Below are 15,307 nucleotides of genomic sequence, written 5' to 3'. Positions count from 1 at the left end.
CCTCATTCAAAATTTAACTCCCCCTCTGACTCTTCTGACCAAGTTGCTCCCTCCTCCATCTACTAGAAGATCTTCTTAGAATCAGCTGTCAGCCCCCAGGGCCCCACTCGGCCTCCCAGGCTTCATGCACTCCACACAGGGTTTTTTTGTTTTTCTTTTTCCTGCCTCGAAGACAGAAAATGTGCCTCCAGTCTTCCTGAGAGGTCACAGGGGTCAAAGGTGCTTTCCGAGGATTTGGACTCAAAGGTCCAGAGGTGTTCTGCCTCTGACCGGCTACGCAACCTCAAGCTGAGTCTCTTACCCTGGCTGGGCCTCAATTTCCTCATCGGATTAATGGGGATAATACCACCTTGTCTTCCTCATGGGATATTGCGGGCTTGAAAGAGAAAGTGTTCATGGTAACCCATTCCTCAGTTTACCAAAACTTTAAAGACAGAAAAATAACTCCAGAGGCCTAAAAATTAGGACAGCCACTTTAGTGCACAACTTGGCTACAACTGTCTAAGCTGAAGATACACTGCTCTGTAACCAAGCACTGGTGGACAGAACACACGAGGAGCCGTGTCCCAGCACAGTCTCTGAAGGATTACTTGCAATGGCAAGAAAACTACCAACAACCTAAATGTCCGTCAACAGTTACAAAAAGGAATGGTGTATAGCAGTTAAAATGGCTTCACACTACTGCTCGTGTTTCAAGACAGTTAAATCTCTGAAACAACATGGAGGGAAAAACCTAAATTCAGAATAAGTACAATACGCCATTTAACTCAAGGGCAAAGCCATACAAAACAGTACTATGTGTTACTGTGGATGCATACATACACAGGAAAAAAAAATCTTAAAACAGGCACGAGAATGTAAACACCCAAATCAGGACTGTCGTTTCTCCTGGGGAGGGAGACAAGGAGGCCTCCATCTCTGTCTAAGGCAAATATGGCATAATCGTAAGATCTGACCAAGCTAAGTGGTAGGTGTTAACGTTATTCTGTATACTTTCCTCAGGGCAAATACTTAATGCTTTTCAAAAGATTTTAAAGTATTAAAAAAAAAAAAAGGCCCCCAGAGGGAGAACAGCTTCCAGGGGGTTGCCCTGGGTCTTCCATGGGTGGATTTCAGCAGTGGCATCTGCCAGGAGCAGCATTCCCCCTTACCCCTTGGAGCCCCAAGTATTCCTTACACTGTCTCCTGGTAGGAACCCCATATCTGTGGAGCCGGAAGGAAGGTCTCACCCGAAAGGATGCCTTTCAGAGGAGGGCGAGTGGCTGACAGGTTGCGTCAGTGGGGTGTCTGCATGGGCTGGGGCCCCCTTTCACAACCACCCCCGCCCCAGTAAAATGTCAGCTAGCTGGGGAAGGGGGGCGGAGAGACAGGCAAGCTGTTAACCCGCGAGATGCTGCGGCGTGGGCGGCGCGGCCCAGGCTCCTAGACAGCTATTTTGGTTCAGCCCTGGCAGGGGAGAGGCCTCTATGTGGGAGCTCTGAACTGGCGCTAGGCCAGGTGCAAGCGGCGGGGAGGTCTCTACAGTGGAGGGAGAGAGCTCGGGGGCCCTCCCTCTCTCTTCAGACCTCTCACCGTGAGGCCCCGTGCGCTGTGTTCTCCTCCTTAACACCTCCCCCCAGGCCACAGGCCCCCCACTGACTCCAGGGTGATATCTGGAGCTCCTGTGAACACGTCCCTTTGAGTCGTCTGCTCCCTGAACTTTGAAAGCAAGATGAAAGGTCCCAGACTTGCTCCTCCACTCCAGATCCAGCCAGGGAGCCACATGACATCCTCCTTACAACCCGAGTCTCCCTACCCAAGGGTCTCCCCACCCCACCCCGCTCAGCCTTGCTCCCCCTGGGGCTAGGATCCTGGTGGCAGTTCTCCCTTGGGGTTGGGGCACAGATCATTTCAAGGGCCTCACTCTACTTCCACACAAGATAAAGATCTCTCAATTTCAAGGGGTTCAAGCACTTAAACCCCTTCTTAGGCTCTACCAGTTTGGTGATGGGAAAATAAAAGAATAGAAGAAAGGAGTGCTAGTAAGTAGGGCAGCCTGGTGTTATGAAAAGATACTTGGGTTTGGGCTCCAGCGTAAGCTGCATGATCCTGGGCCAGGCCGCTGACCTCGCTGAGCCTTGGTGTCTCATCTGTAAAATGGGAATAAAATCAACTACAAGATTGTTCAGAGGATTACATGAAATTGATGGATTTACAAGCTTCTGGCAACCGTTAATGGCCAGAGAAAGATGAGCTGGCACATCCCCTGCATCCAGGTGAGTGTAAGAGGGGCGGCAGGTGGGAGTGCTCATCTCCTCGGCCTCTCCCTCCTCTACCTGGGCCACAGAGCCCTCGGTCTCATCAAACCTGCTCTGCACCTCCTAACCATGCCTCTGGCGTCTCAGCTGAGGAAGGGGGCAGACGAGGAGAGACGGCAGAATGATAGCTCCTCAAGGGCACCTGGTCACTGCTCTGGCCTGCCCTCTTCCACCTGAAAGTGCCTTCCAAGACTCCCACCTGTGACTGGAGTGCCCGGCAGGCCCGGTGCTGAGAAGCCACACGGCAGCCCCATGTGAGGATGATATCCTAAGGGCATCAGGGGCTCCCACACGTGAAGCACAGGGGAAGCAGTTCAGGGGGGCAAGAAATGAGTGCCTAGCATCACCCAGAGGTGCACCCTGCTAATCTCGCCCAGGAGTGAGGGGAGACGGTGAGCCTGGATGCAGGGGCAGGGCTTGCCCCCTCCCGCCCACGCTGCCCCGCCCCCCCATGCCAACCGAGAGAATTACTCAGGTGGCGGCAGCAGGGAGGGGAGGCGGAGGGCAGGTCGGAAGGTGCCGGATGAGGATTTCTCCGAAAGCAGGGAAGCCTTTGGGATCCTGTGACGTGGTACAAACTGACATGCTGCTGGAGTTAGGGGACTGGCACTGAAGTCCCAGATAACCCCTAGTTAGCTGTGAGACCTCAGCCCAGTCAAGGTCAATGCAATGGACCTCAATCTTCAGAGAGGGGGAGGGGTCGGGCCAGGTGATGTGGACGCTCACGCCCAGCCTGCCTTCTGCCGCACCCAGAGTATCAGGTAGCTCAGCAGCGGGGGTCTGTGCGGGTCCACTCACAGCAGGCCTGTGGTACAAGTGGACGGACGGCAGCAAAGGGACTCTCCCCTCTCACGGCCCCACCGTGGCAGCTGTCGCCCCCTTGTGTCGCTCTAGCGACACTGCAGGTCAAGTTTCCAGTCAGCTCCTGGACCTGGAAACTCTCTCGCCTTTGTCGGGGGACAGGGATCCAACCTCCGCTTCTCCTAGGGACCAGCACAGGCCAAGCCTCGGGGCCAGCATGCCCACTCGGCTCCCCCTCTGCTCGGGGGGCGACTGGTGAATTCTGGAGAGGGCTCTAGGAAGCGGCAGAGGCAGGCCTGTTTCTCCCTCTCCCAGGGTCACTCAGTCCTTCCTCCGTCCTTGCCTGGGAGGACACCCACTCTCGTGCTCTCTTTTGCCAAGTGAGAGTCCCGGGCGGCTCCACATCCTGAGACTTGACCTTTTCGGAGGACAGCACGGAGAAAAAATGACGAGCTGCCCGCCCCCTCCCCTGGCCTGTAAGCCAGAGCCGCTGGCGGGTGTGTGGCAGCAGAGGGAAGACCGCGGGCTCCCAACCCAGGTCCCGGCCTGGCCGGCTCCACGCTGGCACACCATGTCGCGTGGGGAACAGGCAGAGCGAGGTGAGCCGATGCACGGCTCAGTCACCGAGGCCCCTTTTTCTTCCCAAACCTGCGGGAACCCAGGGACTCTGGCTTACACCTGCCTCCCTTGGCCACCTGGGCAGCTCCCAGAATTAGCCTGAGCAAGACAAACCACTCAAAGAGGCACCTTTTGCCCCCAGACATCCCGGCACCACAGCCCAGACTCTTGCCTCCGAACGTGGGGCATCCCTCAACACGTCCCTTCCGGATCATTGCAAAATCAACCCAAACCGGCACTGCTTCTGCTCAGGCTGCCCGGCGGGGACGCTCTGCCATCCTGGACTTCAGGACACCTGGCCCCGCGTGGCATCACCTCTAAATGGGACCTACTGTCTCAAACTTGTCCCACAGGTGCGTTTTCTGCCCTCTAGGAATGAATGACTTTAAGCACTAATGAAGGGCAGGGGTGGCAGAGCCAACGCTTAGGCTCCCAGGGGCTCTGCAGGCTGAGGTGCCTTCTGTCTAGATGTGTGAAGTGCTGGTAATTTCTGATGCCGCTGGGGTGCAAAGCCAGTTAATCCACAAGCTGCGTGATGGACAGGGCCAGAGGGTGAGGGGGTCCTCTCCAGGTGGGCCCTGGAAGAGCAGGAGGAGGCAGAGTCAACTTCCCTCCCACTTCTGACTGACCACCCCTCAAGGCCAATAGAATCTGAACCGTAAGGACAGAGGAAACCCAGATGCCCTGGGGAGGGCAGAACCTACACCTCCTCATGTGGGAGTGGCTGACGTTTCCCCAGCAAGGACAGGCGAGGTGGAATGGAGCTGGGGAGGAGCATGGCTCAGCCGTGTGCCTTACTGGGCTAAATAAAAAAGGGGAGACGGCAAACTGCTCCCCAGAGTCCAGAGGGTGAACCAGATGTGGGAGGCTGCAGTGGGCTTTAAGAAAAAGCCTCTTTAAGGAAGATGCCAAAGAGGCTGCCATTCACAGACCGTTCTACCAGACCAGACCAGGAATGGCAAACATGCAGCCCATGTACCATCACTACACCTCCCAAGCCCACAGCAGAGAGTGCTAGTCGATTCTAGAACTCTACCACTGAGCCAAGATCCGAATGCAGAAGTCTCAATACAGCTTCCGCAGCCATGACCAATCTATTTGTTATCCTCCCTTCCAGCCACTGTCTGTTTGCCTTGCAGGTCCCTCAGCCCCAAGGCCTGAAGTGTGTATGGCTGGGTGGGGGAGGGGAGCAGGAAGGGGTAAATTCAGAGGGTGGATGCCCAGTGAGCAGCAAGAGCCGGACTGAGAATGAGCTTGGAGCCTGGGGAAAGACGGAGGGCTAGGTTCAGCTGGGGCACTGGGGAGTTTTGAGACTGGCAACTCGCAAAGGTGGCAGGACCAAGTAAACAGCATTAAAGGGATGGTGCCAAGGCGGTGCACTATTCCAAATATCTGTCCCCCCAGCCTCCAGTCAAAGCAAGGGGAGGCAGATCAGCCCCGTGGACATCTGATTCTCCAAACGCCCAGGCTTGTCAGGGGGAAGTCTTTAGTCCACTGCCCTCTCCCTGACTCTACTGGGTTTTCCAAATACATTCATTTCTGTGTGCCCCAGTGCCCCAGCACAATGCAACTATGCAGGGGAGACTCCTTACACACTCCCGGAGGTGCTGTTTGATTTTCTTCTCATTAAGGCATCCTGTCAGATCACTTACCATCCCCAGAGTGAATGTAATACTGTGGTTCTCAAACTTGGCAGCACCTTAGAAACACTTGGGAAGCTTTATAAAATGCCCAGCCCCGGGACTTCCCTGGTGGCGCAGTGGTTAAGAATCTGCTTGCCAGTGCAGGGAACATGGGTTCGAGCCCTGGTCCGGGAAGATCCCACATGCCGCGGAGCAACTAAGCCTGTGCACCACAACTACTGAGCCTGTGCTCTAGAGCCCGCGGGCCACAACTACTGAGCCTGAGAGCCAAAGCTACTGAGGCCTGCGCACCTAGAGCCTATGCTCTGCCACAAGAAAAGCCACTGCAATGAGAAGCCTGTGCACTGCAACGAAGAGGAGCCCCCGCTCGGCGTAACTAGAGAAAGCCCATGCACAGCAACGAAGACCCAACGCAGCCAAAAATAAAATAAACAAATAAAATAATTTAAAAAAATAAAAGGGGCTTCCCAGGTGGCGCAGCGGTTAAGAATCTGCCTGCCAATGCAGGGGACATGGGTTGGAGCCCTGGTCAGGGAAGATCCCACATGCTGTGGAGCAACTAAGCCCGTGCGCCACAACTACTGAGCCTGAGCTCTAGAGCCGGCGAGCCACAACTACTGAAGCCCGCGTGCCTAGAGCCTGTGCTCCTCAACAAGAGAAGCCACCGCAATGAGAAGCCCGCGCACTGCAAAGAAGAGCTCCGGCTCGCTGCAACTAGAGAAAGCCTGTGTGCAGCAACGAAGACCCAACGCAGCCAAAAATAAATTAAAAAAAAAAAAAAAAGCCCAGCCCCATCTCCAGACCTGATGAGTCAGACATGCCAAGGGTAAGATCTAGGAATCTGTAGTTCCTAAAGCACCCGAGGTCACTGTGATGTTCTGTTTGGGAACCTGGTATAGAGAAAAGGATGTGGGTTTTGGAATCAGACTAGAGTTCAAACTCTATCTCTGCCTCTTACCTGCTACGTGACTCTGGGCAAACTACTCATCTCTTTGAGCCTGTGTTCTTCTCGTCTATAAAAATGGAGAAATAACATCTGTCTTGATTATTTTAGAGAATTATGTAAAGGTACTTGCTGTTCTCTTACTTCTTATCCTTCCTCCTGAATGTGTCTGAGGTTCACTGCTACACACACAAACCTGTGCCCTTCACAAGGGGCAACAGCCAGAGGTCAGAAGAGCCCGACACTTGGTACTCTGTGGGCAGGGACAGGAAGCCTCTGGCGGAGCCCCTCCCTCCCTCTCACAAGCCTGTGAACGCTGGAGGCTACATCCTGCAGAGCTGGGTGTAAACTGCTCCGGCAGGCAGGGCTGTGGGTGACAAAACAGAGGTACGAGAAGCTTTGTTCCCTGCCCCGTTTTATGTGGCATTGAAGCCCGCCTGGTTTCACAAGGGCCTACAGAGCTCCATCTGCCAGTGTGAGGATCCAGGTCTTTGTGCGTGGCAACACAGTGCAGGCACAAAGAGCAGGGCCCTGCTTAGGGTAGGGCAGGCAGAGGGCACAGGTCAGCATTACAGGGATGCCAACTTGTACAGAAAAAAACGACCCCTGTTATTGGTGGGTGAGGTCAACCCTGGGAAGGGACAGGGCAAAGCTTGGGGGGCCAATTGCCATGAAGCCTGGACAACTGAAGAAAAGTGAGAGGGAGGCCCTGGGCAGACTCCAAGCAGTCTGAGTTGGCTCTGGGGTCCTGAGCTGACAGGCTGCAAGCTCCGTGGCCACTGTAGAAGGACAGGGTAAGCCAGGGAGAAGTCCAGGGAGCCAGGTGGAGTCCTCATGGGGCTCCATCTCCCCTCACCTTCCACCAGAGCTGCACTAGCAGGAAGCGGCTCCCAGCCAACACCAGCATACATGCCACGGATTGCCTGCACTCAATCTTTCCACACCCTCCCCACAGTTCCTCACCAGAGTCCTGGTCAAAGCCCCGTCACAGGCACAATATGGTGACATTTGGCGTGCTGGGGGAGAGGCCAAGATAGAGCTTGAAGAGTCAGCACCCGATCCCTTTCCCAGCAGGGCTAGACGCGGGTAGGGGGAGATATGCCTACTGCCTAGCAGAGCAGAGGTTGAGGTCTCCCTGCTAATTAAGAGCATTGTAAAACAGGTGGCCAGGAACCCCAACTCCAAGGAGAAGCTGAAAATGCTGAGCGATTAGGTCTGTGACCAGTGCTCCGGGACAGGCATGGGTCGTTAACAGTAGTATCAACGAGGCCATGTTCTGCGGATGTCACGCAGTGGTGGTAGGCAACCCGGCCACACCGAGGACCAGAGTGGCGACGTGACCGCCCACCTCCCTGGGGCCAGGAGGCTCAGAGGGGGCCCTGTTCCATCAGTGCCAAGAAGGGGATCGTGACCAGTCATGGGGGCCCTACCTGCTGGTGCCAGGGGTTTAGGTGATTCTGTCTCCCTGCTGGAGAGTTGGAAGCCGCCCCTGCCTCAGTACCACAGAGAAGGCGCGCTAAGCTGCCGGTGCCAGGGAATGACCCTCACTCGGTGCCAGTGCCCGGATGCTGGGGGATGACCCCCACGCAGAGCCAACGCCAAGACAACCCGGATCGCCGGTGCCCGGGAACACCCCGCTCGGTGTCAGTACCAGGTGGCCGAGGGATGCCTCCCGCCGCCGCCGCCGCGCTCACCTGTGCCCGAAGAGACGCAGTCCTGGGAAACGCCGCTTGCTGAGACGCCGGGGCGCCTTGTCCGGCTCGGGACCGGCGTCGCGCTCGCAGCCGCTGGACGAGGCGGAGGCCGACTCGGAGTCGCTGCTCCGGGCCTCGGGGCTGCCGTCCCGCGGCTCCATCGGCCCTAGCCCCGGCCCGCGGCGGGCCCGCGGAAGACGCCCATGCCGGGCCGGCGGCCGGGGCTTAGCAAGCCGGCTCCTCGCCGCCCGCCGCGGCCACGGCGCGCGCTCGCTCCGCCCGGCCCGCGCCGCGCGCCCCCGCGCTCCACGCCCAGGTGCTGGGGAAGCAGCCGCAGTCGCCGCTCCAGGAAATGCCGCCAGCTGCGGCCGCAGGACCCCGCATAGCTGGCCGGGCCGCTGCCTGCCCGCCGCCGAGCACGCCCCCTCGGCTACGCGGTGGCACCGGCCCGCCGCGCCCTCTGCCGGCCGCCGACCGAGCTGCAACCCGCCTGGGCCGCCAGAGGGGGCGGGGGGTCGAGAGGGGGCGGGGCAACTGAGCCCCGCCCACAACCCCAGCTGGTCCGCCTCCGGGATCAGAATAGAAACTCCAGCCCGACACAGCCGCCCCGCGCGCACCCAGGCACACGCAACCTTTTTTTCTCCCTCTTAGCCCCGTCTCCCCGCACCAAACAACCTACATACTCACAAGTGAACACTCGCGAGGGTGGCTATCACCACCTCCTCTCCCACATCTACAAGGAATAGACACCTCTCTCGCACACCCTGTGCCCGTCACAGCCACTCATACAATCTCCACTCCTACCCTCTTTGCTCTCCCAAATCACGCCCTCGGGAACAAAAGTCACACAGTGCTCCCCATACGCACAGAACAGACACGCTTCTCACACAATTATGCTCACTCATTACACAAACTAACACTTCCCACACCAGCCTCTCACACTCAGAAATGTATACCAGGACCAAAGTCACTTAGTGACCCTCACACACACTAACAACACGTTTCTCATTCAAATTCATCTTTCTAAATCCAAAGCTGTTTCTAATCCTTTCACACTCCTAACACGTAGCACTTTCCCAACACAATATCCAACGGAACCTGTAAATCTCTTACACTACAGGAATCACCTGCACACCTCTTACATACTCATAAATACATACACAAAAGCAAGGACCACAGTCATTCCCCAACATCCATGCCCTCAGTGAACATATACGTCTTTCTCCTATACCCAAATATAACCCAGGACAGCGGTTACATGTTGCCACATCCCTCTTACATATACCTCACCCACCCAGAAATATACCTCGCAGCCACACACAAACACACCCCCATGGGCAGCAAAGGTTGTCCCCCTCAAGAGATGAGGACGGCAAGTGGAACCAGAGCAGTCGCCTGTGGTGGCACAGCCAGTACACGTGCTTGAGAATCAGCAGCTTGGGGGCAGCCTCTGATAGCCCCTGCAGGGCTGACAAAAGGAGGCCAGGAAGCTAGAGAGTATGGGTCTTCTCCCTCCAAACCCGGCCACCCTGATGCCCATATCAGCTGCCTGCTGTTTCTGTTAGCACTCCTCTCTGCAAAGCCACATCCTGTGTCACTTCACTTTCACCCTCTCTGGGGTTCTGGCAGCCCCTTTTCCAGCCTCAGCCTGCCACACATAGCCAGTGCTGGGAGCTGTGACATGTGGGCAAGCCTGCCGTTTTAAAAAAATAGCCAGCATCTAGAAGCTCAGAACCTTCTCCCAGCTTCCTTCAAGTTTCCTCTAGGCCTGGAGACCAGGGGAATGGGGCACCAGCCCTCCCAGCAGCTGCAGGTGCCGGGGTGGTAGTGAAATCTGCAAGTGGGCCGGACACGGTCCTCCTGGGGTGCGTGGGTCCCTTTGGGAAAGTTTCCCAATGCTTCTGACACCAAGCTCTGAGGGAGGAGACCAGAGGCTACTGAAGACCCCACTGAGTCTGCACAAGGCACCCAATGCCACACTCCTGTGGGGACTTCTCTGCCCAGACCCCCCCGCGGTTAGCTCCCTTGACTCCTAGGCTTCTGCAAGCTCAGGCCCCACCACACCGCCCCAGCAATTCAAACAACAGAGCCCTTCTCACCCTGCCAAGAACCCCTTTGCCCTTTTCTGCGCCTCTGCAGAGCCACTGGACACAGGGAGGGGCGTAACCCCACTTCTGTCACTCCCCCAACCCCAGATAAAAGACTCATGGAGGGACTGAGGGCCAGAGGTCCCTGTGCTCATTCTCCGGCCACCCAAGTACCTACTGTGACTGGGGGGCCTCAGCTGGGATCTGTGGCACGTCCCAGGAGCGGTAGCGCCACATCTGCCTCAGTGCGCCGGGCCGCTCTCCTTCTTCTGTCTCCAGAGCCTCCGCGGGGCCCAGAGCCGCAGCCTCATCGCAGCCTCCCCCGGTACTGTGGCCGGCCCCCAGTGTGCTCATCCTGCCCGGCGACTCTCTTCCTCTTTCGGCACTTCCTGACCGGGGGGCCCTGCGAGAGGCCAGCCGGCTGCCCCGTCGAGGACCATAGGCCTCGTAGGCGCCTTCCGCTGGCCAGGGCAGGAGGCTGGCTGGGAAGAGGAGCTGCCCCGGAGGGCAAGAGGCAGGTGAGGACAAGCCCAGCCCAGCAGCCAGGAGACAGCACCAAGTCAGAGGCTGTCAGGCAGCCAGCAGGCCTGCCCAGGCTGGAATATGAACCTGGGCCCCAATCTGACCTTCCTCTCCACCTAACTGCTCCAATCTTCACCTCTTGGTCCTGCTGAGGTCTCCTGCTCCCTCACAACCTCTGGGTGCACTGGGACCGTGCCCAGCCCACACACAGCTCTCTCTCCTCTCAGCTCTGTGAGCACCACACCGTCTAACACACGGACAGTGGCGGAGTGGAGAGAGTAACCAGAATGGAGCTAGAAGATGTGGGCGCACGTCCTGTTTCTGCCACTTACCAGCTGTGCACCCTGGATCAGGTCAGAGAGGTTTACCTCTCCAGGTCACCTGAAATCCTTTTTGGAGCAAGGTCGGCTACGAACAGATAAACTGGTGAATATGCGTGTCAGGGAGCATTTCTGAGCCTCAGTTTTCTCATCTGTAACATGGAAGGGGGCAACAGTAATAACTGAGCTTGTGGAGTTTTAGGAGGATTAAATGAGAGGCGAAAGGGTTTAAAATGAATTCATTCAATAAATATTTATTGAGTGCCTTCTATCTGTGCATCAGGCACTGTATCAGACTAGATAGCAGTGTGCAAGGAACCAGCGCTCTAACATTATGTTGCTTAGATTCTATTCTAAACAAATAATATATGAAATAATGTCCGGTAATGAGATGAGATGAGCTATAGAGAAAAATAAAGCCAAGGCGAAGGGGGAGGAGGATGATGACAGCGATGTTACTTAGGTTAGGGGGACTGGGGAAGGCCTCCTGAGGTGACATGTGACAACAGACCCGAATGAATTGAGAGAGCAAATTATGTGACAGTCTGGGAGAACAGCAGTCCAGGTGGAAGGAACAGTAAGAGCAAAGGCCCTTTGAGTAGGAATGTACTTGATGTGTCTAAAGAATAGCAAAAAGGCCACACTGGGTGGACTTTGAGGCCATTGTGAGGATTTGGTAAATAAATAGTAAGGCGTACGCTCGCTCTTTATTATCAGGGTTGGTTCTGGGATGGAAATCATACCTTCCTTAAGCACTCTTTAGTCATGCTGCTCTATAATTAGTTCTTTAGTTCTGTATGTGTTTGTTACCCCAGAAAGATTGTAAATTTCTCGAGGACAGAAAGGGTGTCAGTTCAATTCAGTTCAGTTCAATAAACGTTTACGCTACAGAACCTGCAGACACAGGAATGTACACGATGCCATCCCAGCCCTTAGAAACCTCCATCTGGTGCTGTAATCACCTTTGTGTCCCTCATGACTGGAACATAATATTTCTCAATAACTATTTGCTTAATAAATCATGCTATGTCATGACTAATTAATACTTGGTAATAATAAAAAATAGCTAATATTTCTTGGACATTTCTATGCCAGAAACCTTTGAATTCTTGTGACAATCCTATGACATAGATCTTGTTATTTTCCTCCTTTTACAGATGGAGAAACTGAGGCACAGAGCGGCTAAGCTCATTTGTCCAAGGTTACCCAGCCTGTAAATGGTAGAAATAAGAATTTCACCCCAGAGTCTGTGCCCGTAAACGAGACATCCTATTGCCCCTCTAGGATTGGGGACATAGTCAGGTGATGCCGCTGAAGCTTGGCAGCCCCTTTCCCAGTGGCTCTCCCTCCAGCCCATCACCCTGCCTCAAGGCAGGTCCTGTGTGCTGTGGCCCAGCAGAGACTCTGCCAGCCAGGCCAAGGTCTATTCTAGAAGGAGGCTGTTGCAGGGCCCTGTCCTCCTCTCCTAGGGATTTTGCAAGTAGCTTGAACAGTTAAACAGAGGAAATGGGGCTGGGCTTGTTTTCAGTCTGAGGCTTCTGGCAGCCCTGGAGTAGCAGGGAGCAGGAAATGTGACGCCTGGAGGGGAAGCTGGGCAGGCTGGAGGCTCTGAGAGGCAGAGCAGTCCTAGCTGTGGGACCACAGTCCCCCTGGGCTTGTACTCACTGAAGCTGTCAGTACTTTGCAGGTGGGGTGGGGAGGACAAGGCTGGAAGGGACAGGTGCACAGGGCTGGGGAGGATGCCCTCGGCAGTTCCTAGGACAACGTGTGCCAGCACTGGGGAGCTGGGGACCCCTCAGAATCCACCCAGATACACACAGGAAGAGGAATCTGGGTAAGAAAATTATTCTGGGCTTTTTTGAGGCCCCAGAGGGTGAGGTGTTCTACTTTCTGTGGCCTGGATGAGCAAGTGGGAGCTGGGGAAAAGAAATGTACCAGGGCACCAAACACTTAACCCACCATCTGGACAGCCACTGCTCTCACAGCCAGCCAAGCCAACCTCCTTGGCCTGACCTTCAAGACTCCTCGTGTTCTGGTTCCTTTCTTTTTTGCCTCTTCGTCCAAGCTTTCCCTGCAGAGATTTTCTCTCCGCTCACACCATGCTGGTGCCTGGCTCACAGTAAGTACTCAATAAACATTTCTTCCCTCTTTCTTCACACTTCTTTTAACATGCTGCCCTCACCCCTGCCATTTCATTCTGCTTATGCTGCTCTCCTTGCCCTGTCTGCCCATAAAGCTTGGCCAATCAAAATCTCCATCTTTCAAAACCCCAGCCCAAAGAGCAAAAGTGGGAAGGTGGAAAGAGTTGGTTCAAACCCCAGCCCTTGCTGTGTGATGCTGGGCAAATCACTTAACATCTCTGAGTTGGATCAGATTATTTCTAAGATCTTGTCTAGCTCTGACAGTTTCATTTGAATCTCCTTCCCTGATCTCCAGGTTTTCACTCACTCATTCATTCATATGACAGATATTTTATAAATATCAATACCTACTAAGTGTCGAATGCTTCTCCAGAGCCAGCACTCCCAGCCCACTGATGTGTCTCTGACACTCCCCTTTGTTCCCCCCAAATATTCCTCTATTATGTGACCTTTTATGTATATGAGTCTTGTCTCCTTATAAGAGTCTTGAACCCAGTGTAGCTCCTAGCTCTGTGCGGGCTGCACAGTACGTGCTTAGTAACTTCGTATGAAAGTCGAAATGAGCTGAATATAGCTGTCCAGCAAGCAGAGCAGAGGGAGGGGGGCTGGCTTCCTGTTCGCGTGAGTGGCTGTGGTGAGACATGAGGGACTTTGGGAGCCCATGTCCCTTCCCAGCAACTAAGCCTGTGATCCAGGTACCTGCTGGGGGCCCTTGGGAGCAACCTAGAGCCGAAAAGCACCTGCTGACCTTGGCCCCTGCCCAGGTTCTAGGCCTCTACCCCCACAGAGGAGACAGATGTACCTGAGCTGGGTTGCAGGTGCTGCTGACTAGTGACAGATGGAAATTTGATTAGGCTCCTTCTGGGTAGCCTCATTAAAGTCACGTGTGGGAGGAAATCTGGAGGAGGGGCTGGGGACACTTTCCCACTGGGGCAAGAGAGCTGTGGGTAGAGCACAGGCAGCTCTGCAGTGAAGCGTGGTCCCTCAAACCATGATCGCTCTTGGAAACTGCCTTTGGCACCTTCCAGGTCCCCAGGCTGGAGGGCAGAGGAGCTTGGGTGTCTGTCCCCTTGCTCGAGGTCAGCTAGATCTGCCCTGAGGCGCTTCCTGCTGCTTCGGGCCTGGACTGCAGCACCAAGCTCCCAGGGCAAGATCCGCAGGTCTCCTGCCCTTCAAGCCTCCCGTCCCCATCTGTTGGCTCACAAGCCCTGATTGCAGAACCACCTTCCAGCCCTCACACCCCTTTGCTATTACCCCTCCCAGGGATATATGCACTTAGTACAGAGCCAAAAGAAGAGAGCCTTAAGGATGAACGTCCAGGCCCTTGAAAGCCTGACAACGGGTTTGGAGTGAAGCTGAACTGAGTCTGGATCCTGGCTCTACCAGTTACTGACTGCGGTCTTAGCAAATTGCTTAACTTCTCTGAGGCTCAGTTCCTCATCTGTAAGATGCTGCCGAGTGATCCTCAAATCCCCCCCTATTCTGTGAGTCCAGATGAGTCTTCCTTCCCCAAACACCTGTAGGCCAAGAACACTGGTTAAGCACAGTGGGGCCCAGCAGAAACCAGATGTGCTCCCGGTGCCTTCCCTACCCACTTTGTGCATCCTTAAAGACAGGTCTTGGGCTTCCCTGGTGGCGCAGTGGTTGAGAGTCCGCCTGCCGGTGCGGGGGGCGCAGGTTCGTGCCCCGGTCCGGGAGGATCCCACGTGCCGCGGAGCGGCTGGGCCCGTGAGCCGTGGCCGCTGAGCCTGCGCGTCCGGAGCCTGTGCTCCGAAACGGGAGAGGCCACAGCAGTGAGAGGCCCATGTACCGCAAAAAAAAAAAAAAAAAAAAAAAAAAAAAAGACAGGTTTTCCTTAGCCTGTGCTAACCCTTGTCCTTGGGACCTGGATCCTTGGGGGCTTCTCTGTATGCCCTGCTCTGAAATGGCACCAACTGAAGCAAAGATGAGACTCCAGCCCAGGCTTCCTGATGTCTTTTTAGCAGCACAGCAGAGAAGAACCTGTTCAAGTGCCTCTGTTGGAACTGGTCCTCCCAGCTCCCCTCCAAAAGGCCCAAGGGACTTATGTCCCCTGGTGCGGGAGGTGCGGGGCATGAGATGCTGAGGGGGCCTGTCTCAAGCATCCTGGGCTAAAATAGGCTCAGATAAGACCCTCCTTCTGGAATCCCAACCCTACAACGCCCGCCTTCACGTAAGCCTGGCCCCACCTCTAGGCACAGCCTTCTTGGCCTTTGACTCACG

The 15,307-nt window shown here is 55.3% G+C and overlaps 1 protein-coding gene across 2 annotated transcripts in view; it reads right to left on the bottom strand.

The window, feature by feature from the left end:
* The window catches only part of DGKZ (diacylglycerol kinase zeta), a 30,316-nt gene extending 22,052 nt beyond the window's left edge, over window positions 1-8,264 (bottom strand). For both annotated transcript variants that reach the window (XM_082843759.1, XM_082843760.1), the window contains exon 1: window positions 7,997-8,264. In XM_082843759.1, coding sequence (XP_082699885.1) covers window positions 7,997-8,157 — 161 coding nt within the window. In that variant the 5' untranslated portion in view covers window positions 8,158-8,264. The remainder of the gene's footprint in view (window positions 1-7,996) is intronic.
* Window positions 8,265-15,307: the final 7,043 nt, after the last annotated feature.

Source organism: Leucopleurus acutus (genome assembly GCF_964270905.1).
Source record: "Leucopleurus acutus genome assembly, chromosome: 8".
NCBI classification, from domain to species: Eukaryota; Metazoa; Chordata; class Mammalia; order Artiodactyla; family Delphinidae; genus Leucopleurus; species Leucopleurus acutus.
Note: the sequence above shows the minus strand (reverse complement) of the source record. Positions and strands in the feature narration are given on the sequence as shown.